General features: G+C 39.4%; 1 protein-coding gene across 1 annotated transcript in view; it reads right to left on the bottom strand.

Annotated features, from left to right (window-relative positions):
• The window catches only part of DTHD1 (death domain containing 1), a 71,575-nt gene that overhangs the window by 5,687 nt on the left and 41,629 nt on the right, over positions 1 to 24,259 (bottom strand). Inside the window, exons 9-10 of the mRNA XM_049630421.1 lie at positions 5,584 to 5,641; positions 1,851 to 2,209 (exon numbers count right to left, since the gene is read on the bottom strand). Of these exons, the coding sequence (XP_049486378.1) occupies positions 1,863 to 2,209; positions 5,584 to 5,641 (405 nt within the window). The 3' untranslated portion in view covers positions 1,851 to 1,862. The remainder of the gene's footprint in view (positions 1 to 1,850; positions 2,210 to 5,583; positions 5,642 to 24,259) is intronic.

The raw sequence follows: 24,259 nt of genomic DNA, 5'->3' as shown, positions 1-24,259 counted from the left end.
AGATGGGTGAGTGTGCAGCATGTGTGGGGATTTATAGATAGTGTGTGGGTGCCTGTGAGCACATAGGTGAGTGTGTTTATAGATATCTATACACAGAGAAATAGAAACATTTCCTTCCAGGAGCAAAAGAAAAACTGGGAGAAAATACTCCAAAATGTTCAGAATAGTATTCTCTAGTGTTGGGACAAGAATCCTGGCTATGTCACTCACTTACCACGTGAGGCAAGGAACTCAATCTTCTGAATCTCCTTTCCTTTCTTGTAAATTGCGGGGAGCTACCTACCTCACAGAGCAGTTGGGAGGATTAAACAAGTCAGTGCTTGTAAAGGACTAAGCATAAAGCATTACAGGTCAATAAACTTCACTTTTCTGTTACTTTGTAGTTCGAAAAACTGGATATTCCAATCTGTTTTCTTCATTCCAAGGACACCTGGAAAATATTGTACCTTTCTGGAAACATGTAAAAATAGTACAAAATTGACTGTTTCTTAACGGGAATGTATTTGAAAATTGGAATCCTCTTTTTCAATGTGTAACCAAATGGGAATCTAACTCCTTGGTTAATTTGTAGAAGGAAATCTGGTCTTTGAAATTCAGAGCCCTATAAGTGTTTAACTTTTCATGTGATTTCATTAATTCTTCTCGTATTTAATAATCAAAGCTAATCACTACTGATGCTGACAAGCCCAGGCCGTGATGCTTTTGTATGAATGAAATGGTAATACTCATGTCATACCCCATTCATATCACGTTGTTTTAGCTAAAGCTAAAGCCTCAGGTTTCCCAAAGTCTCAAAGCTTATGCACTAGACATCAACAGGGTTCATCAGTGATGGAGGGGCTTTGGTAATTGTTATTTTTTTTTCTTTTAGTTTTGTGGCTTTTTACAGCTTTTTTTTTAACGATGAGTCTTACTTAAGGGCTTACTTAATAAGATTTCTGTGACAACTGGGGCGCCTGGGTGGTGGCTCAGTCAGTTGAGCATCCAGCTTCGGTTCAGGTCATGATCTCACAGTTTGTGAGTTCGAGCCCTGCGACGGGCGCTGTGCCAACAGTTCAGAACCTGGAGCTTGTTTCGGATTCTGTGTCTCCCTCTCTCTCTGCTCCTTCCCCCGCTCGTGCTCTCTCTGTCTCTCTCTCACAAAAATAAATAAACATTAAAAAAAATGAAAAAAAAAAAGATTTCCGTGAAAACTGATCTAAGAGTAGGTTGTTTTCCAAAGGTAAAAAGGCCCTGAATTCTTCCAATGGTACTTCATGTTCTCTGCACTGCCTCATTTCACTACTAATAAAACACAAGATTTTCCCTATTTCAAGATACCTTTTTAAGAAAAGAAAAGTTGGTGGCAGCGGATGGTGGATGTTATTCTATTTTTAATTTATTCCAAGCTTCTCTGTTTTCTTACTGATTTGCTATCATCAGCATCAGGTCGCTGCAACCCAGTTTATTTTGTGTTGTTAGCTGCAGGCTCTACAGCATGTGCATAATGTGAATTTGTTGCTTGGAGTCTGGCACAACTAGTTTACTTTTATGTAGATAATGATAAAAAGGGGGGTTCTGTATAGCCTATCTTTCCTTTCCACTTAGAAAACGACCTCAACTGTTAACATGTAAACAGAGCAAACTCTATCACAAATGCTATTAAATTTGGCTGAACTCAAGACAATAATTCTTGCAGAATGTATATCTCTGAACCACAGAGGAGCCCTCAAACCCAAGAACGCCTTTTATGATCTGCTTCGTGCTTTTCCACCTGTCTCAAGTAGCACATCTATCAAAAAGACGCCCTTCAAACAACTTTACTTGGAAACCGCCAGTAAAATGTTGGCAGGAAAAGCCTTAAAACCTACCATGACCCCTCTCTAGGGCAAAAGAAAGAGTGACCCGGCTTTACTAGGTTGTATCAAACCAGTGCTGTGGCTAAGGGAACACCTATTATCCCACTTGAATCTGAGCTCTTCGGAAAGATCATTCCTGCCGATCTTGCGGAGATGACGAGCCAGCAGGCGAAGTTTATCGGTGGAATTTGGGAGTGATTTTTTCCAGAAGCAAAGAAGTTCATGGATCTGTTCTGTGAGGTCACCAGGGGTCTTCAGTTTGATGAGCTGGACGGTACTGTGGCGAAGAGGGAGGGAGGAGGAGAGGCGGGTGGCATTTTCTTCGGAGAGTTCTTCTGCCAGCCAGTACAGCAAGTTATCCCATAGGGCTTCTGTCAGGCACACAGGGACACGCAGGGTTAGGACACTTTCTCGGGCCATGCGCTTATCTAACCGTCCACACCTGTGCATGGGAAGTCTAAGGGCTCTCTGCTTTGGCCTCTGAACAGTGGAAAGATTTGGAAACTCCCCGGCCCACTGTTGAAAGCCTTTGGATCCCTGCCATTTCGGGGGTCTTCTCCCCAAGGGAATTCTATTGCAGGGGGACTAGAAATGCTCCTCAGGTTTTAACCCCCCTGAGATCCAGGAGGGCTTGTTGAGATGGATTTTAGGCACTGCCCCAGAGACTCTTATGAAGTAAAACTAGGGTAGGGGTAAAATTTGGCATTTTTAACAAGTTCCCAGGTGATGCTGGCACTGGGGTCCCCAACCATACTTTGAGTAAGTAGCACCATGTTAAAGGATACTTCTAGGTTCAAAACTATTTTTCTTAATTAGTACCGATCTGATACATAACTTATACCAGCAGAGGGGCGCTTGGGAGGTTCAGACAGTTAAGTGTCTGACTCTTGATTTGGGCTCAGGTCATGATCTCACAGTTTGGGAGATCAAGCCCGGTATTGGGCGCTGCTCTGACAAAGCCTGCTTGGGATTCTCTCTCCCCCTCTCTTTCTCTGCCCCTCCTCTACTCACACTCTAAATAAATAAGCAAACAAACTTAAAAAAAAAAAATTATACCCGCTACACAGTCCTCTCATCACCACCCAACTATACACACACACAAACTCCCCAAGATTCAACCCAAAAAGCAGTTCTGTGGAAGGTCCTTTATGCCAACATTTCCCCTGACCTTTGAACTATTTGGAACCACAAATATCTCCTCTGAATACATCCTGGAAGATGGTTAGGTCTACCACCTAAACTCATGATTCCATTTTTCTATTGTTTGGTTGTTATCTTTTTTTTTTCCATTGTGTTACTCCCAGTTATCACTCCCAGTGAAACCCCTAAGTCCTCCTATCCTCCTGCCTCTGTGCCCCAGCCCAAGCCCGTACCACTATCCCAACTCTTGTCTGGTCTGATGTCAGTAAGCATTCTGCATGTGTACCTTTCACTCAACGATTCCTTTGTGAGTAGATACCTACTCACATACGCTGCACTTAACACACTATGAATCATGCCACTTTGGTGTGAAAACTACTCAGGAAACAGAGCCAACGCACCCTCACTCTCCATTGTCACTTTCGAACCAACATTCTGCTTCCCTCATGCAATATACTCAGGCTACATGGGTAGGCCTTCCTCTCCCCGTCTGTTAAAACTCTGCGGAATCCTTTCTTTCTGGTCTTCCTAGTGCTCTCCTAATTACATCTCACAGCAAACGATTCTCAGTCTGCACCTTCTCTGATTTCCAGAAAGCATTTCACTCCCTCCCCCGGGTTCCGTGGCCTGCCCTCATTCTCCGCACCTCTCTTTCCCTTTCGTTGACTCTCTTCCTCCTGATTCTGCTGAATTACTACTTCCTCTATCTGGCCTTTTCTTTTTCTGTCCTCTCCCCTGGATGAATTCATCAACATTCACTTTCATAACCATTTCCTCTAATGTGAAATATACCAGCCCTGGTATATCTTCATCCTTGGCTTTGTTTCCCTAAACCCTGGGACGATTCATCTCCTAATTATCTTTACCAGTATATATCACAGCCAACCCGAGCTCCGTATTTCTAAAGTCACAATCAGCTTTGGGCTTTTTCTGTCTGCACCTGATCCTTCTTCACTCTGTGCACTTGTTAGTGAATATGACCACTCAGCTGAGTAAGCTGAAACATGTAACATTATTCAAATTTCTCAATGCCTATTTCTTAACCCCCACACCCATGTCCTAACTCTAAATATAGCTCACATATTTCCCCTCCTGACCAGCCTTACTGACAATCTCAGTCATGTCCCACCTCTCTTTTTCTGGAGTATTGCAGGCACCAGGAGTCTAAATCCCTGCTACCAGTGCTGACCCACCTTAGTCCTCCATCAACTCCTAGACGGTTGCAAAGTCTAATCTGATTTTACCCATTTCTTGTTAATACGTGTCACGTAGCTTCCTCCTATTGCTTGAACTTCTTAACTTGGCATTTAAAACTTCTAGTTTTAGCCTGCTATAACCTCATCTACCGCCATCCTTCCCTCAGCAGCTTGGTTTTGAGAGATGGCGCACTGTCGCAACCTAGGACTTCCTAGTACACATAGGAAAGATTATAGCCTTGTGGTCTCTGGCGGTTGTTGACAATAGTAGAGGGAACGCTTTTCTGTGGGCATCAAACTCTTCAAACATTAGCAACACGACTAAACTTACCAGGCTTTCATCTACCACTGTTGCTTTTTTAGATTTGTGGTTGGGTTTTCTTGGTTTTGGCTTTGGTACGTTTACTTTTGTTTTTGCCACATCATCTGCTCTTTCTTTGAAAACGGCTTTTATTGCCTCTGAGATGGTGCATAACCCTAAGGTGTATGCCCATCCTCACTTTTAAAGTAATTCAGCAAAGCCTGCACATTTTCTGTACAAATTCGCAAAGGTGACCCCTGAATGGAATGCTATGCCATCAGCCGTGGGCCTGACACAAGGTAGTTGAAAGATACTCAAGTTTTGAAGGCCAATAAAGTATTGCCTTAGTGACCATTAACATTATAAAATGAATTGTTTCAAAGCCTAAAGCAGAATAAAAATGTTAAATTCTACCCTGAAGCCTTTATCACTGTTATGTAACTGAATAATGCATAACCATGATCAACTCCTAGATGTTTCTTTCCTTTTTGTGGTTTCATACCAATATACCTCTCTTTAAAATCTACTGGCCTTGGGGCTCCTGGGTGACTCAGTCGGTTAAGTGTCCAACTTCGGCTCAGGTCATGATCTCACGGTTGGTGAGCCCGAGCCCCATGTCGGGCTCTGTGCTGACAGCTCGGGGCCTGGAGCCTGCTTCGGATTGTACCTCCTCTCTATGCCCCTCCCCAACTTGTGCTCTGTCTATGTCTCTCAAAAATAAATAAATGTAAAAGAAAATTAAAATCTACTGACCTCAAATGTAGAATTGAAGTGACCACATCTTAACTCACAATTTAATAGAAAACATTTCAGAACAAACTGTAGTTATTTGCCAAACTAAGCAATTACTAGGTATCTTTGTAAAATAATACTTAGCAGGTTCATATTTCTTGTAGATTTTAACCATTTTAATTACATTCACATTTGAGAATGTTTTGTGCACGTGGTTTATGTGCACATGACTTCCAAAGGAAAACTCATTTATTTGTTATGATTGTTTGTGCAAAGTCACTCCTTCTATCCTTTTGTATACAATGATTCATATACATATAAAATATAAGAGGAAAAATAGCACCACTGTAATGAGGACAAAGCAAATATTTCTTACCTACAGGATCTGTAGAAATTCTTTTGGTACTCTGTGGACGGCTGATTAATTTTTTATGCTATTGGAGGAAAGGAACACAGAATAAGCAGAAGAAATCATTAATTTGTGAACAAGCTACAAGTAAAAATCCATCTGAACTTCACCTCTGTTTGAAAGGAGTACTGAACTGCACACTTTGCAAAAATAGATTCTGTATTAGGCATGCATGCTCAGAATTGCTTTCCAATGATAAAGCAAAATATATTAACCCAGATCTTTCAGCAAATTTAAAACTACATATTTAAATATTATTATAGCAGTCACATTAACTCTGAATAAATATTTTCCAGTTTCAAATTTGGAGCTGTTAAAAAATAAAATTATAATATAATTAATATAATATAATATAATATAATATAATATAATATAATGAAATAAAATTTGAAACTCTTAAAAGCAGCAAACATAAAGCAAGCTACCTCTATGCAACAAATGCAGTATTTTGTAAAAGCCCTCATGGGGAAGGCACCTTGCCCCAGCACAGGGCCTGAGTACTCAAACAGTAATTTTTGTAAATGAATGAGTGAATCAATGTGCATACACGATGCTAAAAATAATCATGTTTTTGAGCAGATATTATTCTAAAACCAATATTTTTTTCAAGAATATTCAAATATATAATCATTACTTTTCTCCACTGTCTGCAGAATGGTTTGTTCTCAGTTAACAGGGGATCATGGAAATAGCACAGGAGATAAAGTAACAACACCTGGGTTTGGAAAATGTCTCAGTGCTCTGGACAATTTATTTGCTTCTCCTATCTCAGCTCTGAAAGGTGATTTATTAAAAAAAAAAAAAAAGTCTCAAATACCTGTCTACAAATGTTCAGAGCAGCTTTATTTGTGTCAGTCCCAAACTGGAAACACCTAAAAGTTTCTGCAGTAGTGAATGGTCAAACGGACTAAGGCACATCCACACTACGGGATGCTATTCCATAATAAAAGGGACAGAGCATTGATACAGGCAACAGCTTGCATGGACCACAGGGAATTATGCTGAGTGAAAAACTCCAGTCTTGAAAGATCACATATTCTATGATTCCATCTATATGAAATTTTTGAAATTACAGAATTATAGGAATGTAGAATAGATTAGCAATTGCCAGGAGTTACAGATGGTGGAAGACAACCATAAAGGGGGTTGCACAAAGGAGATCTTTGTGGTGAGAAAATAGTTCCGTGTCTTGAATGCAGTGGTTACACAACCTACACATGTGATAAAATGTGTCTAGAACAGTGTCTAGAACTGTACACACACACTGGATCAATGTGAACTTCTGGGTTTTGACATTGTGCTATAGTTATGTAAAATGTAACCACTGAGGAAAACCAGGCTTCTCTGTACTGTATTCTCCAACTTCCTATGGATCCATAATTTTTGCAATAAAAACCTTTTTTCCAAGGAGCAAGTTTAACTACCTTTTAATTATTTGGAACATACAGATAATACTGAAGGAAAAAATACCTTCTACAAATAATTTTCCAAGTTTCATGTAGGTTTTTAGAAGGCGGTCTGTAAAACCTGACATAGATTTACATACATGCACAAGCATTCGTGACAGAAACTGCTACCGTAGTGATTTACAATGGAAACAAGTTTTGCATGCGTTCACTGTAAAGAATATTTCAGGGGCGCCTGGGTGGCTTAGTTGGTTAAGTGTCCGACTTCAGCTCAGGTCATTATCTCACTATCCGTGAGTTCGAGCCCCATGTCAGGCTCTGTGCTGACAGCTTGGAGCCTGGAGCCTGCCTCAGGTTCTGTGTCTTCCTCTCTCTCCGCCCCTCTCCTGCTCATGCTCTCTCTCTGTTTCTCAAAAATAAATAAATGTAAAAAAAAATTTTTTTAAAAAGAATATTTCAGTGATCCTACCTAAGGTACTGGTATGAACAATGAAGTTGTTGATAAGCTAGTATTTCTCATTGATACCGTCCAAATGGTCAAAATAACACACGTATAAAAGCATACACACTAATATGTTACAGAATTTCAGAAAATTAAGACCTGTAATCAAAGTTAATTTTTAATGACGATGTATTCATACGATATTTAATGCCATCAATTTTTATTGTGAAAATGTCATTAGCTATAAATGCCTCACTCCTGTAAGAACGCGCTCAAGGCAAATGCCTCTACCATTTAATGTAAGAGTTGAAATTTTTCTTACATTTGAATATTTTCCTCTCTAAACTACTGAATTGCCAAGTGCCTGGTCAAAGGCAATCCTCACATATCTTCAAAATAAAAACTTTTTTTAAAGCGCTTACTTCACAGCAATGATACAAGGGTAATCTAAGTGTGTTATGCTAACACGTCGCACACTGGTTCACAGGAAGATTTCAATACAAGTGGATTAAATGTGAATGTCACATTTTCTGAGTATTCTTGTCACATACATCATATAAACATGTATATAAATTTTCCTTTAAGAAGTCTTAATGGGAGGGGTGCCTGAGTGGTTCAGTCAGTTAAGCGTCCAACGTTGGCTCAGGTCATGATCTCACGGTTCGTGTGTTGGAGCCCCGTGTCGGACTCTGTTGCTGATGGAGCAGAGCCTGGAACCTGCTTGGGATTCTACGTCTCTCTCTGTGTCTGCCCCTCCCCCCTCTCAAAAATAAATAAACATTAAAAAAAGTTTTGAGGCACCTGGGTGGCTCAGTTGGTTAAACCTCCAACTTTGGCTCAGGTCATGATCTCGTGGTTCGTGGGTTCGAGCCCCGTGTCAGACTCTGTGCTGACAGCTCGGGGCCTGGAGCCTGCTTCATGTTTGGTGTCTCTGTCTCTCTCTGCCCTCCCTGCTTGCACCCCCCCCAAAAAAAAAATAAATAAACATTAAAAAAAATTTAAGTTTTAATGGGAGGATATTAGGAAATATAAGAACAGCAAAAGTTCAAGTATACTAATACTACAGAATTGCAAAATAAGCAGACATAACTTGTGAAACATCAACTATATGCTTAAACCTCTCAAAAAAATTGAGAAATAGCAATTTAAATAGTGAAACAGATTCTCTTTCCCATCAAAGGGCATATGGCCTGCATTGAGCCTGGGACAAGAGATACTGTTTTTTCTTTGTATAAATAATGACCTCCTACCCCTGTCCTCCTTTCTTCAGAAATGTCTCATAGCATCATGATGCACTGAGAGTGATTCTAGTGTTTAAATATATGTATTATTTTCCCATACGTGAAAATTCAAGCCAAGTCCTTCTTTTGGGGCTCAACCTTAGAAAGAGTGGATTGTAGCAGCATGGAAATCTCGGACTCTTGGACACTTGAAGGCACTATGCTGGGTCTCCCACCCTGCCCCTTCATCAGGGATTTTTAGTGTTCCCTTCTCTTTCCCTCCATTTCCCTTCCTTTTTTTTTTTTTTTTCTTTTGTTTGCATGATTTTTGTCTCTGCACTATTTTTGCCTTGCTCACCATCTTTCAAATCTCACTGGTGCTCAAGGTCAGGTCCCGGCTGAAAGGGGAGTCTCTGCTTGTCCCACGTAGTGTTCCCTCCCACAGATCCCCAGTATCTACGTGTGGATCCCTGGATGCCTTCCTTGGTGGCAGTGGCTCTAATTTTTTCCTACTTTTCTCTCTTCCCTGTTCCAATCCACAGGTGTTGCATTTTCTCAGGTTTTACTATTTGCTAAAGGAAGCGTTGCTATATATGTTAATATTGTGTATTTTATTTTGCTGAATGCAATTTCTTAAATGCCATCTTCAACTTGTCACTGCTCAGGAAGATGGTTGGCAAAATCTAAACCTGTCTCCCAAGCTCTCCCTAGTACACATCTACCTTGTAAAAGGGTGTAGTCGGGTGTGGGTAGCACTTTTCCCTTCCCTATGAACTTCTCAAAGCCATCAATGTAAAATTATTAGTAACTCAAATATATACAGATGTGTCTTATTTATACTGCTAGGTGAAGCACAGGCCTCATGAAATTAAAAGTGGTTAAAATTTTTTTGGAACCAAAGAAAAGTATTCACACCTGAAATGGGTGTTAAGTCTAGTTTTATAGGCCACTGTTGTTAAGACTCAGTTGCTGACTATTCTTTCCATGTTGCCTAAATACAACCCTGTTACTAACTCTTGAAACGAAGCATACCATTTATTTATTTGTTTGTTTATTATTTTACCCCACATTATTTCCCATAGCACCTTCAAAAGTTTCCCTTCATTGTGCTTTTCACCACTCCAAGAACTTGCCATGATCAGTCTGGGCTCTGTTTGTTAGATTGTAATGTCTTTGGGAACCAATAAGGTATCTTGTTCCTATATTAATTCTTCACAGTGCTGTAAATGGTATTGCATGCATGGGGTAGTATAAACTGTTTATGTGATGATATCTTCTCTTGACTTGAATGATCTCCTACAAATCCTACCATATTTTTAAGGCACCAAATGCCACCTATTTTATCAGCTACTCTAGTGCCTGGTTTCTTATTGGAGAATTTATACACTATTACTCAATTTATCTTTTAACTTAATATTATCTTGTGGTGTTGTTAATGCCATTCATAAATGCCTGTTTTCCCTCCCCAATGAGGCTTTCAATACTTATTGTATCCTTTTTCTTTTTCAAGAAAATGAATAGTTTTATTAACAGGGCAACAGTTTTTTCCCTTCATGGTAGGGTTTCGACCCCAAATATTTGTCATCTGCTCCATAAATTAACTTATGGCTGGACTACTTATGGAACCTTGAAGATACCTATTCCCTCTCCATTGTAGGGTCCAATGTAGACAGTCCTCACTTTTTCCCCCAACCCTTCAAGGGCCTTTATAAATACTTCTTTCATTTGATGCCCAGAATCCCCAAAAATGCACCAGGGTATTCCATCAACTTGTAGAGAATACCAAGACCTTATGTTCTATTCCAGTTTCTATCTCAAAGAAAGCTGAGTCAGGCTATCCAAACAAACTGACCAGTTACCTCAGTTAGTGAGTCACATGAAACTAAAATTTTGGACAAAACACATCTCTCCTTCTTTGGCCTCACACAGAATTTTAAGTCTCAAATTATCAATAATACTATCTTCTGCTCCTTCGTCTGAGCCATCCATCCTAGCCATATCAGCCCCATTCACACCCCCAGCTGAAGTCTGGTCCCTTGTTCAGCTTTTTTAGCAGTCGTTTCATGGAGTTGGCTTCTAGAAATAATGTAGCTCCTTCAGCACCTCCAGAGCTGGAGAAATCCAATTCTAAGTATCATGTGTTACACACAGACCCAAAATTCCAGGAAGCTATTCAGTCACACAAGAAAGAGCAAAGCACCTCAACACAGACTAGGTTGATCAACACCTCACTGCCATCTTTAGAATCTCCTTGGCCTTATCTTTGGCCTTTGCATCGTTTAGTCACTCAATCCTCAACTCCATCATTTGGATTCTAAAGATGATTCAGAGTGCTTTCCTCTGAGGCCTTCAGTTGTTTTTTTATTCGGATGAGTAGACTGCCCATTTTCCACAACTAACTCTGCACATAAGCTCTCCACTGCACTCTAGTGCAAGATGTAATAGGCTCTTGCATCTTGCTGATGACTGGAAGCAGAAATTGCTTGACATCTTCCTTAGACTCCAGCACATCCACTCTCTCTGGTTCTGACAGTTTGATGATGACCAACGGTTGCATTTTTCTTGCTACTCAAGAACTATAGCATCAATGTGAGTAGAAAAGCGTCAACAAAATGGAGACTTCGCTGTCAATCCGAGCTCTGCATGTTGGGGCCTCTTTCAAGACATGACTTGTGCCTCTGTTTAAATACATTTTTAGACCCTTGATGGAGGTGCTTCTTCCCAGGGTCAGAAACTACTATGTCAGAAAACCAAAACTGAGATAACTTTTGTGTCCCTATAAATGTTCTGCTTGACCAGAAATGCACTATATCCAGCTAGCCAATCCCCAAAGATCAAGCCAACTCTGGGCCTCTTACCTTAAACAAGATTGACCCCATGGCTCCAGCCAATCAGATATTTTCCATTTGTTTCTCCTTGTTTTTTATTCATCCTATAAAAGCTTCTTGCCTTCCACCCCATTTTGTAGTTCTCTGAGACTGTCTACTTCATGAAGTATTAAATAAGGTTTATATCACCTCAATTGTCTTCTTCAATCATTTTTAATACCTCTTCATGGACACGCTGCTCATAGAAACTATTATATACTTTTCTGTATCCTCTTTTATATCAATGCTCATATTTACCAAATGGTTGCCACACTATGCCCTCAATAAATACATGATAACCATGAAGACGCTTTGCGGACAATCCATGAGGATTATTATCATCTTAAATGTAAGGTCTGCAGCTTCAGCTGGGACCAGGGCTGCTCCTCCACGTTTTTATGTATCCCTGAAGATTTATCCAGTGTTCCCTACAGAGGATACTTCAAACTTTTACCAGTCTTTGCAAGACCTCTACTTCTCCCCTAATTTCCACTCTCTCAGCTAGGAGATTTATCTTCTCACTGAGAAAATAAAGCAATAGTTCTCAAACCTTAGTGTTCATGAAAATTACTCTGAAGAAAAAGGCAAAAAGAAGTAAGTATACAGCTTGATTCAGTTTGTCTCAGATAAGGCCATATTTGTAACAAGTGAACTGGGTGTTTCTGACACTAAAGTATGGTGGCTGCACTTAGAAAAACACTATCAAGTAGGACCTACATCACTTATCAACTTGTCCCCCAAATATATCCTAATGGATTCCCAGAAGAATGAAAGAACTACCTTTATCCAAAAAGTGATGAAGATTTCTCATATCGTATCAGGACCAAAGTGAAATTCTGATTGTTTCTTACCTACAGAACACTATAAGAAGGCAGCAAGAATAATAATTTCTAATTCATAAATTACCTTGCAGGTGTCACACAGATGACTTAGCTCTGGTGCCCATCTCCTCATCCAGAAACTCTAGCTTCTGACACAGGCCACTCTAAGTATTTCTGGCAGTCCCATAGGCTTTACTCTCTTGGTAGCTACAGTGTTGTCCTAGTAACCCCACAATGTCAGGCAATGTAGCCCATCCATGTTCCTCTTACAGGCATCACTGTTTCCCTTCCTGGGCCTACCATGTAGTGTGCCATGATGGCTTCTACCCATATTGCACTTGTGCTCCAGAGGTATCATAGGGGCACATTGTTGGACATCAGTGGTGACCACGGGTTTTTTCTACTGCTATCCTGCCATTGTTCTGCCAGATCCCAACTTGCTCCATATGCAGCTCATGGTTTTCCCTAGTTTCCTCCTAAGCAAAGCAATTCTCCACTAGTGGCCACCCTGACCCCTCCTGGTACGTACGTTGTGTGGTAAAATGTGATAGGATGAAGAAAGTGGTTCCCTCCCCATCGTGTTACATGACAGTAGAGTGATGTTGATTGTGCCCCAATGTGTCACAGAGGTCAGTGAAATAGGTCTTCTGTTTTTAAATTAAAACCTTTCCCTTTAGGACACAATCTTGAATCCAAGGGGCTGACCTGAGAAAGAGATTTCACTAATAGCTACAGCACTCCATTCTGATAACATCTGATGCTTTAAATATATATCAATATGCTATGTATTTAACATAGAGTATCTAACATATATTTATATGTATTTAATAAAATATATTTATATAATTAATATACAGTTGGCCCTTGAACAATGCAGGTTTGAATTGCATGGGTCCATTTGTACATGGACTTTTTCGATAAATATAGCACAGCATAGTAAATGTATTTTCTCTTCAGAAAATGTATTTTCTTAATAACATTTGCCTTTCCCTAGCTCTCTTTATTGTAAGAATACATTATGTAATATATATTGCATACAAAATATGTGTTAATCTACTGTTTATATTATCAGTAAGGCTTCTGATCAACAGTGGGCTATTAGTAGTTAAGTTTGGGGCACCTAGGTGGCACAGTTGGTTAAGCATCTGATTCTTGATTTTGGCTCAAGTCATGATCTCAAAGTTCTGTGGGATCAAGCTCCATGTTGGGCTCTGTGCTGATAGCATAGAATCTGCTTGGCTCGCTCTCTCTCTCTCTCTCCCTCTCTCTCTGCCCCTCCCCTGCTTGCATGGGCGCTCGCTCTCTCTCTCTCTCTCTCTCTCTCTCTCATCTCTCTCACTCAAAATAAATACACAAACATTTAAAAAAAAAGTTTCATGTGGATTCTCAACTGTGCAGGGGGCAGCACCCCTAATTCCCATATTGTTCAAGGGCCAACCTTATATGAAGATGTATGTGTGTTTTTAGGCAAATTTACCCTGACCCCTGCAAATAGAATTCTATCAAGTCATATCTCATTTACTTCATTACTTCAGACCCAATGAACAAGGTCAATTTCTTACCCAGAAATTACCTCAACACTCACATAAACAATCTTCTGGGCTGGTAAGCCCTCAGTACCCACTTATCAGGCAAGGCTGAAACTCTCAGAATTGAGTCTGCTTCAAAGTTATTTACAAATACTTTTCTTCTTGATTATCTGATCTATCTTTTCCAAAAGCACTGTGAGGAAAATGAAGGAGCTCTTACTGGTTTCCTCTGTGATCTGTGAGGATAGCAAAGACTCCAGAGTGGTTGAGGTCTCACGGCTGAGAACTCAGAGAGAGTGAGTGGAGGGCTGAACCCAGCTGTGATTAACTCTAAAGCTGGTGCTTTCTTTCCCTAATACGAGGCTGCTCCAGCACACGAGCTCTCAGGTAAGACTGGACAACCTCGGTAATTGTTGGCTCCTGAGAGTTAATCCATGCCTTAGTTTCCTAAACTTTAAATTTATTGTCATTATCTTATCTATTTCTTAGGTTTATAATGAATTTTAAGTGAAATAAAATAATAAACTTTAGTTGAAATAAATTGGAATAGCTTGGCTGGGTTCCTTGACACAAAAGTTACTTGTTTTTGTCAGACCTCTCTTGGCAGAACTAGAGACCCATTTTGGATGCAGAGAGGCTTTATATACTTCCAAAATTCCAATACAGAGATGACTGCCCAAAAATCCATTTGTAACTAAAACTAATCCTGTAAGTATAGCTTTTTTGTATATACTTGATCCATACTTGTAACACTTGATCTGAGTGTTATAGCTTTTTGTATAGCAAGACTTGATCTGAGTGTTACCATGACATAAAAACACTGGAGACCATCCCTTTCCCTGTGGTCTCACAGCCAATCTGGGCTCAGCCACTGCTGCCCATCTAGTCTTTGACAGGACTTAGAAAGAAGCATAATGTTTCAATCTTGGTCAGGATTCACCCTCATTATATTGTGCTTTCAGGATGCTTCGGATGGTGGTCGTGTTCACTAAGTTAACCTCACTCTAGAAACGTGTGCATGAAAAGCAGAGTGACAGACAATGCAGAGCAAACAACTGCCATGTTGGATTGGCTTTAGGACTGATTTGTTTGATAACTTAAGTCACCACTGTGCACCCACTTCTCAGCCTAGGACAAACTTGCATCAAATTAGGAAGTTCATTCAGTAAGGACACTGGGGGGAAATTCCTACAGGGATCACCACAATAATCCACAAAACTTAATGTGAAATTTTAAAAAGGGGGGTAGTCAGAACAACTATGGATTCTTCCCACTATTTCACACATATTTTGAAGTGCTAGGTGGAAACTGTGACATAATATGACGGTATCTTTGAGTCCTATAGCAATATCCTATTTTAAATTGTATCCTATTTAAATTGTGGTGCCCATGGTAAGGGCACCCACAATAATACCATTGCTATTTGGAAGATATAGAAATAATAAGAGGTAGAAAAAAAAAGAAATAATAAGAGGTAGAGATTTTCTCTTTAATTTCTACCTGTCTGCTAGTTTGGAGGGTGGGAGGAGGGTCCCTATGGTAGAATGAGTTCTTATGTAAAGTAATGTGAAAACTTTCTGACATTTGAAGCTCCATCTCATGTGGATGTCACCGAGCACCGCAGATCAATGTGAGTCAGTGAAATATGACAAACAAACAAGAATGCCATGCTGATATTATTTTTTTATTTACTCTAAGACACTTTTGCATAAAGAGACTTTCACTGGTTAATTATCATGACATCTTGTGGCAACAACTCCTCCATCCAGCCTTAACCTCCACACCCTTCCCACCCCCATACACATATTGCAGACGTTTCTGGTAAATTGGTCATTTATTTTGTAGTTAGAAGATATGCAAGTGAAAGTATGTGAATACTAATAGATCAAGGAAGTATATATAATTAGAATGTTTTTGTGTATCTTTAGCACAGATTTTATCAGAAGCCTTTGAGATAACATAACTAAGTACTGGTTTTCACTGTCTACTCTTACTCTGTATTTATCTTGCATAGAGGTCTCTGCAACTAAGTAATTACTGCCATTTGCTTAACTTGAGTTCCTTTATTGCATCATAATAGTAAACTGTATATTCTCAACCTTTATAATGTACAACTTCTATAAAGTTCTTAATGGCTTTGCTTTGTAAATAACTTAGATAGAATATTGATCAAAGAAGTAATCTGGTACAAAAGATTAACGTTAGCAAAAAACTTTGTGCCGCAGTTATGGGTCCAACATTATTACAAATCAAATCGGAGCTAATACCAGGGTTGAGCAAGGATGTACTGGTGTAAAGAACTGGGCTAAACTTCCAGTTTCCAATCAGTCATGTAAGAAGCTGGAAGTTGCCACTCTGTCCTAACACATAAAAAACGCTGAACAAACTAAAAAATCAACAACTCTTTTTAGATCCATCAGACAAGTGAGGTCACAGGACGAACCTCTGTCCCCATACCTGAAGAGACTGACAGCTGAGTACAGAATGTTACAACTTACCAGAGAAAAACCCATCAGTAGAAACTGCCTCTAGATCAGTGCCAGGTAAGGAAGCCTGAACTATACTTGACAAATTGCTGGAGGCTTAATGTGAACAAATTTAAGAGTTAAAAACTTCACAGGGACCCAGTCAAGGGAGACTGACACACTTTTATGAATTTTACCTCCAGGAGCTCAGCCAGGTTCTCATGGTGAAAGCTAAGAAAAATCCCCCTTACTTCCAGCAGGGATAGGGGGAAATGAACCGCTCTGAAACATACCAGAGACTTCTGTTCTTCTTAACAATGTCTATCCTTAGTAGAAACTGTATAACCAGAGCCTGATCTGCTGGGGTTTTATTAGAGCCTAACTGACCCTAGAGAAGGGAAATACCCAAATCTAGGTCCCTCTTTTTTTTTTTTTTAACTGTTTATTGTTTTAATTTTTAATTTTAATTTATTTATTTAGTTTCATTTCAGGAGTAGAATTTAGTGATTCATCATTGCATATAACATCCAGCGCCCATCCCGACAAGTACCCTCCTTAATGCCCATCACCCATTTAGCCCATCCCTCCACCCAACACCCCTCCAGCACCCCTCAGTTTGTTCTCTGTATTTTGGAGTCTCTTATGGTTTGCCTCCCTGGTCCCTCTAACACTTTCCATGGGAGAAGGGAACTACTCAACTCCAACCCCCTGTAGCCATCCTGTTCCACAGGCTGGGGAAGTTAGGAAGTGGGCTAAGAGGCACATGTGAAGTTCATAGACAGAGGTACAGGCTCATTGAACACTGAGACCTCATCATAAGACTATTGAACAGCTCCCCTCCCCCACACTTACAATCACATTACTCAAGGCCTATTTAAAGTAGTTCCTTTTACCCAGTACATCAGGATCACTTATCAAGAAAAAATGATAAGATCTACTAAAAGGCAAAACCACAAATTGAGGAAACAAAATTGTCAGAGCCAGACCCAGATACGTCAAGGATGTTAGAATTATCAAGCCAAAAAGTTTAGAAAACTTGGAGTAAAGTGCTAAGGGCTCTAATGGAAAAAGTGAACAGCATGTAAGAACAGATGGGGAATATAAGCAGAGAGATGGAATTTCTGAGAAAGAACCGAAAAGGAATGCTAGAGATCCAAAGCAATGTAAGAGGAATTGGGCTAAACAGGTAACTATTATCATTTCATTCCAAACGCATGACAAGAATTTCAATAACTGTCATCCCCATTTCACAGATGTCACTTCTCTGAGGTAACATGGTCTTAAAACCTGGGTCTGTCGAAAGCCCTAACCCAAACAGTAAATACTATTGACTCCAGATAATGATATCAGCTACTATTTTGTGCTATTTATCATGTACCGGTAATTACCGCAGCCATGTAAAGTATATCATATGACCTTGGTATAGTCTGCTATATCCATAACCTTGTGAGGTAGTTGTTAGGTACAACTACAATGAGGTACTTTACAATGAGAAAACTGAGGTGTAGAGAGGTAAAATAGTTTGACCAAAAATGTACACACTAAGAGATGGATATCATATGTAAAATAACATTTGTAAGAATACAGGTCATTTATTTTTAACCTGTAAGTTAAAACGTGTATGGAACGTGAAGGTTGTAAGGCAAGATGTTCTCTGAACGATTCTAGTACTTCTTGTGTTACACTCACCATTTATATATATCCACTTTACTGCTCCAGACTGGGAGCCAGTATTAGGTGAAGGGAAAGAGCTCTGCTCAGCTCCTAACCCTACTACTTATTAAACTTGTGATCTGAAAGTATTCCTTCGTGCCTCGCTTTCCTCACTTACAACATGATAATAGGACCTGCTTCGTAGTGTCATTGACAGAAACATTGAATTCTTTTTTATTTTATTTTATTTATTTTAAGTAATCTCTACAGTCATCATGGGGCCGAAACTCACAACCCCAAGATGAAGAATCATACACTCTACTGACTGAGCCAGGCAGGCACCCTGAAAACCCTGGGTTCTATCAGGTAACTTAAAGCAGGACATTGTATGTAATAAGTGCTCAAAACAATAGCTGTCATTACTTAATTTTTTTCTGTAGAAGTACTGCTTTTAACCTACAAAATACAGTTTTTTAAAAATGTTTATTTACTTATTTTTGAGAGAGAGAGCAAGTATAAGCAGAGAAGGGGCAGAGAGAGAGGGAGACACAGAATCCAAAGCAGGCTCCAGGCTCTGAGCTGTCATCACAGAGCCCAATGTGGGGCTTGAACCCACAAACTGCGAGATCATGACCTGAGCTGAAGTTGGACACTTAACTAACTGAGCCACCCAAGCACCCAACCTACAAAATACAGTTTTAAAAGGAACCCATATTTGAATCATAAGTGGAAAAAACATTTCACTTAAATAACCACATGAAAATCTTAAAAATGAATACAATTAAACAATATTGTTGAATTCTGTTGCCAGCCAAGATTTCTGAGCCTAAGAATTATTCTCTGCTTGTTAACAGGGGAGATTTTGTGTTAGAGAGATGTGAAAATATGCTAACACTAACCTGAGATCTACTCAGAAGATCAGGGAAAGGATTAGAAAGAGAATAACTCTCTCACCATGTGAATCCATTTTATTTAAAGTTGGTATGTTATCGTCCTTCAAAAAGAAAAGTTCTTCCAATTCCAAAATTTAGAAAAAAGCAGTATAACTGAACACTCCCTTTTATTTGCTAGGAACCATCTTTTGCTATAAACATATATGTAATGTATTTTTGTTCTTTTAAAACTGTAGAGGATATTTGGAGGGTATCTGAGTTATAAATCACCAAAAAAAAGCAAGGAATGTGAACTCATGACCTAAGCCAGAGAAAGCTGGAGCCTTCATCATATTAAACGGACAGTGATGATCTCTGCTCTGGAAAGGAGGTTCTGTGAACTGATGTCACCCGTGAGTTAAACAGAAGACCTTTTTGAGCTGTTCAGAAGTGACTGCGCATTTAACACCAAGTTGACAGAGAAAATCTGCTTCTGAAAAATTCCAAATAGCAAAGGAAACCGCCATCATAGTCTATGGCTGCTCTATTCCAAAACTTAGTTTCGACAAAAGGTACAGCCAGTCTGGCTCTTTGAAAAGTCTGGAATTGCCAAACACCCTGAAGGGGCAGAGGGTATGAGAGGCAGCATGACATCGTAATAAAAGTGGCAGATGTAATGTAAGCAAGGATCTGGCTTGCTCAGGGAAAAAGGGACATGGGACTACATGAAACGGGAATGACTTTGAAGTGGGTCCTGACACAGCCTCTGGCCCTGTGAGGTCGTGCAAGTTGAGGCAAGTCATTGAAATTCGCTTACTACACTCTCTGAGACAGAGACGATGGTTCCTACCCGCAAAGTATGCTGGGAGGGTAGCTTGAAATCAAGCACACGAGCTACGCTGAAAATTCAACCAATTGTGGCAGAGACACAGACAAATGCAATGTGTGGACATTTCTTGAACCTTGTTTTTGAACAAATTAACTATAAAAAGAGAAAATTATAAAAAGAGAAAATCAAGTAAGAATTGCTAATATTGTTGGGGGTAGCAATGGTATTGTGGTCTTTTTTTAAGTCCTTACCTCTTAGGAAACAGAGAGAGTTATTTACAAGTAAAGTGACATAGTATCTGTGATTTGCTTTAAAATATCCAAAAAAAAAAAAAAAAAAAAAAAACCAAAAAAGAAAAAAACCCAGGGATATTAGAGGAAACAAGAATGGCAGAAGATGATGGGTCAATGTAAATTCATTATTATTTTCTCTATTTTTGTGTGCTTTTGAAAATCCCCGCCCCTTGCTTTTTGATGATGATTTATAACTCCGATACCCTCAAAATATTCTCTACACAGGCTTTTAAAATAAATAAATTAAAAGACACCAATATCAGCCAATACATAGCCTCTTGCTGTTTTCATCTTGATATTGTTGTAACAGCACAGTCAGTGTAGAACTTCCTGAAAGCTTAGGCAGAGTACTTGGCCCACACAATAAAAGGAAGTGCCTTTATGTAGAGAAATCTGAAGACCAGCATAAACCCACAGAGAAGTAAGATTAAAGTGAAAGAGAGAAAGAGAGAGAAAGAACCGAGATCAGAACAAGAAGAGCTGACCAAGAGCGGTCTAACTTAGAGATAAATCTAGAAATTAAGTTTTTTCAAAATGAAATCAGACCACTACCAATCCCAGAAGAAACCCGAATCCGTACCTTTGTTTAAGCTCCGGTCTTTCTTAGTCCTAAAACCATGCATATTTTGCTTGCAGCCAAGCTTATGTTTTATTTTCATTATTTTTTTTTTCAATTGCTCCTTGGAAAATGGCTCTTTTTAAGGCTTTAATTTGATTGTGGCTTTGTCAAGAGGAAGAGATTAAATATCTCTCAGCCTTTGAAGGAGTCAGTCACAAAAGGAGACAGCTTCAGGACCCTGATCACCAGAAAGACCGATTCAGGAAACCCCAACTGATTTAAGGAGCTTGGACAGATAGAAGGAAGAGGCTTTCAGAGATGGCTACAGATAGACTGAGAAAGGTTCTGGATAATTCAGAAGATATATGTAGTATATACATTGAGTCAATAAAGAAAAGTTGTCAAAATCAGTCTGGAACGGATAAATATAATTTAGAAATTAATGTTTCCGTGTTCATTTTTTGTATCTACCAATAGGCAAAGCGGTACCTGTACCCTAACTACAGTGAGGTTTTAGTGACACAAAATATACAGAGCACTTCAAATATTCCTGGAACATAGCAAACACTGGGTAAATGGTAACTACTCTTAATATGCTTAAAACTTTGCCCACTATGCCAAGCAATTCTGGCAAAAGCAGACGCCTTTGATCTATAAATGCAGCTACGTGGGAGACACTTCATTTTAAAAGCAGCCGAACAAGTCAAACATACACAGCACTGTTAACACTTTTATGAAGTTCTACCTCCTCTCTCTATTATTCCACTTTTAAATTACAATCCCAGAGAGTTTTGGTCAATCCTCAAGACCTGTCAAAGTGCCTGTTCAACTCTGAGCATTATTTTTCTCTAGTGTGTTCTGATTTCAAGATTCTAGAATTAGATTCTAATATCCAATTTCGAATTTGTTTTCTAACTTCCTGATGATTTTTTGTTTTGCTTTTTCTCTTTTTCTTTTCTTTTCTCTTCTTTCTTTCTTTCTTTCTTTCTTTCTTTCTTTCTTTTTCTTTTCTTTTTTTTTTTTTTTTTTGTTTCTTTTTTTTCTTTTTTGGCTTATAGATAGGAGTAGACTTTCTACCAGAAAGAGTGATACGAATGTTACCGGGAAAGGCCTGGATAGCCACAAACATCTTCCAGGTCTGACCACAGCTGTAAAATCCCCATATTAGTCATTCCTTTGAGGGCATGACACAGGCTTTTGCTAAATGTTAACTGTTAGCTGGGAAAGGAAACAGGTAAAGCTTTTGTCAGCTGTTAAGGCTCCTTCATTTGTCTTATCAATTTCCCCAGCATTCATTTATTTAATAAATGCGTTCACTTATTCGTTAAATAGTTCGACAAAACATTATTGAATGCTTACCAGATGTGTTTACAAAATTAAGCGAGTTATGCCTCCAGCCCCGAGGAGGCCCACTACCTAACTGTGCTTCTTCTAAAGAGATGATCTTAGAGCTAAGTGTGGAGTCAGTGCTGTCCCAAGGGCAGCTGTGGGAAGAGCCTCTGAGGTAGTTAAGACCATAATGTGTAAAAGAAATGAGTCTTTAAGTGGCATTGGAGAAAAAATGTCACTTGAGTAAATGTAATATGAAGGGGTTGAAGGGTAAGTTGTGGTGATTTGTGAAGGGCTTTATATGCTATGTATAAGACTGATAAAACCACATTTGTCTTTGAGAAAACCACCCTGCCAGGGTGTGATGTAGAGCAGTAAAGGGAGCTGGTGGTAAGCCTTCAAAAAGGAAGTAACAACCATCTATTGTTTAGGGCAATATTAGGGGGAACGGAAATGAAATGCAAGTTTGAACGCAATTCCATACTAAAGTCAGTGAAACTCTGTGTTGTATCACAGGACCATCACTCAAACTGGTGTCCTAGGAGGCACCCTAGGAAGCACCACCCTCCCCGCAACTTTCTCTGAATGTCCTGCTACCTCCCAATCCCCACACAAATTCACTCTACCACCAAGTCCAGTTGGTCCCCAATCCTAAATTGCTCTCTGACTCTGTTCTCTGCCTGCCATCCTTACCACCATGGTCTTAATATCAGGCCATCTCTCCCATGGACTATTTCGTTAGCCCTCTATTTTACTGTTGCTAAACTCATCTCTTTCATAGTTATTCTTATACCCTGTCACAATGATACGCTAATGAAATTTGATCATGTCACCCTCCTGGTTAACACTTTCCAATTATTTATAGGATAAAAGATTAGCTTAGTTATCAATTAATAAGATACCTACTTCTCCATCCTCAGTGGCCAAGGGATATTTTTGTTTGCTTATACGCTAAGGATTTCTGGTTTGAATCTCTACTTCACACATGTCCTTTGTATCATGAAACCAATCCCATTCTTTCGACAAATTTTGACAAATTGTGTAAAAATATCACGGAGACATTTGATTGACTTATCAAGCCATTCAAAGCCCTCCATAATCTTTCCCCAATTTATTTCCAATGACCACACAGATCTACACATTGTCCTTTCATAAAACACATCATCTGCTTTGCCACTTCAAAGTTTCAGCTCAAGCTATCCTTCTTGTGTGGAACTTGCTGCTTTTTTCTCTGTCCTTTCCAGGACCTAAGCATTCTCTACAACTGTCTTGCTCTGTGAAGTGTCCCAGGTTACCTCGGCCACAGAAATCACTCCCTTCTCTGAAATGTCCTGGCACTTAACATCTCCACCATTCATTTGCAGTTAATCACCAGTGTCTGTCCTGTGATATTACTAGATTGTCGTATTCTATTATGATCTATCTCTTGCATTGTTTTATAATGTTTAAAGTGTTTGTGCTTTATTTCCTGAACTGGACTGTAATTTCCTAACGCTAGGACTTTGACCAATATTACTATTATCTTTTAGACCCTACATAGTATCTCATATATAGTTGGTATTTAATTAGTATTTGACATGTTGACTGACATTTCTACACAAAAACATTATGGTTGGAGTTCATAAGCTAGAAATTGTTTGAATTAATGAACATCATCTTTTGCTCAGTAAACATTATTTTAAGAGAATAAGTGCAAACACATCAATTACTTTTTTTGTTAAATTTTCCCAGAGAGACAAGAATATATGAGTTTGCTTTATAAAAGAACTCTTGGGCACAAGAATTGTAGGGCACAATTCCTGGTTTAATTATACTGCCTGCTGAGCACAGAAAACCTTCCCTTGTATGAACAGACCATGAAGGAGGAAGAATGAGGAGGAAGGGTCAAGATGGACAGATAAAGAGAAAGGGGAAGATAGAGAAGAGTGAGGGAGAAGAGGAGGAGAGGGGAGAGGACAAAGAAAAGGGAAGGGGTAGATGAATAGGAAGGAGAAGGGCAAGAGAAGGGAAAGGTGCTCTTCTGATTAAGTTGGTGGGCAAAGCTGCTTCCAGAAAAGGATCCTGTTTCTAACTAAACCAGTTTTGATCATTTTCACCCTCAAACATCTCATGTACAATATAAACCAGATTTTTCAGTGACATAGTCAAGACTGTCTTTGAAGGCCATTCTGATGGCTCAGAGGAAGGTAAGACTGCAGTCACAGAGGGCATGTCAGCAAAGAGCCAAGGAGAGCCAGACTTACAACACTGTAAAGAGAGGGCTTTGTAAACGTTTCACAGGTTAAGAAAGAAAATTGACGTGATATCTCTCCTTACCAAGATTTTAATGACTTCTTTCCATAATTGACAGGGGTGGTG

The sequence above is a fragment of the Panthera uncia genome, chromosome B1 (assembly GCF_023721935.1).
Source record: "Panthera uncia isolate 11264 chromosome B1, Puncia_PCG_1.0, whole genome shotgun sequence".
NCBI lineage: Eukaryota > Metazoa > Chordata > Mammalia > Carnivora > Felidae > Panthera > Panthera uncia.
The sequence above is the reverse complement of the archived record's forward strand: the minus strand, read 5'-3'. Positions and strand labels throughout refer to the sequence as shown.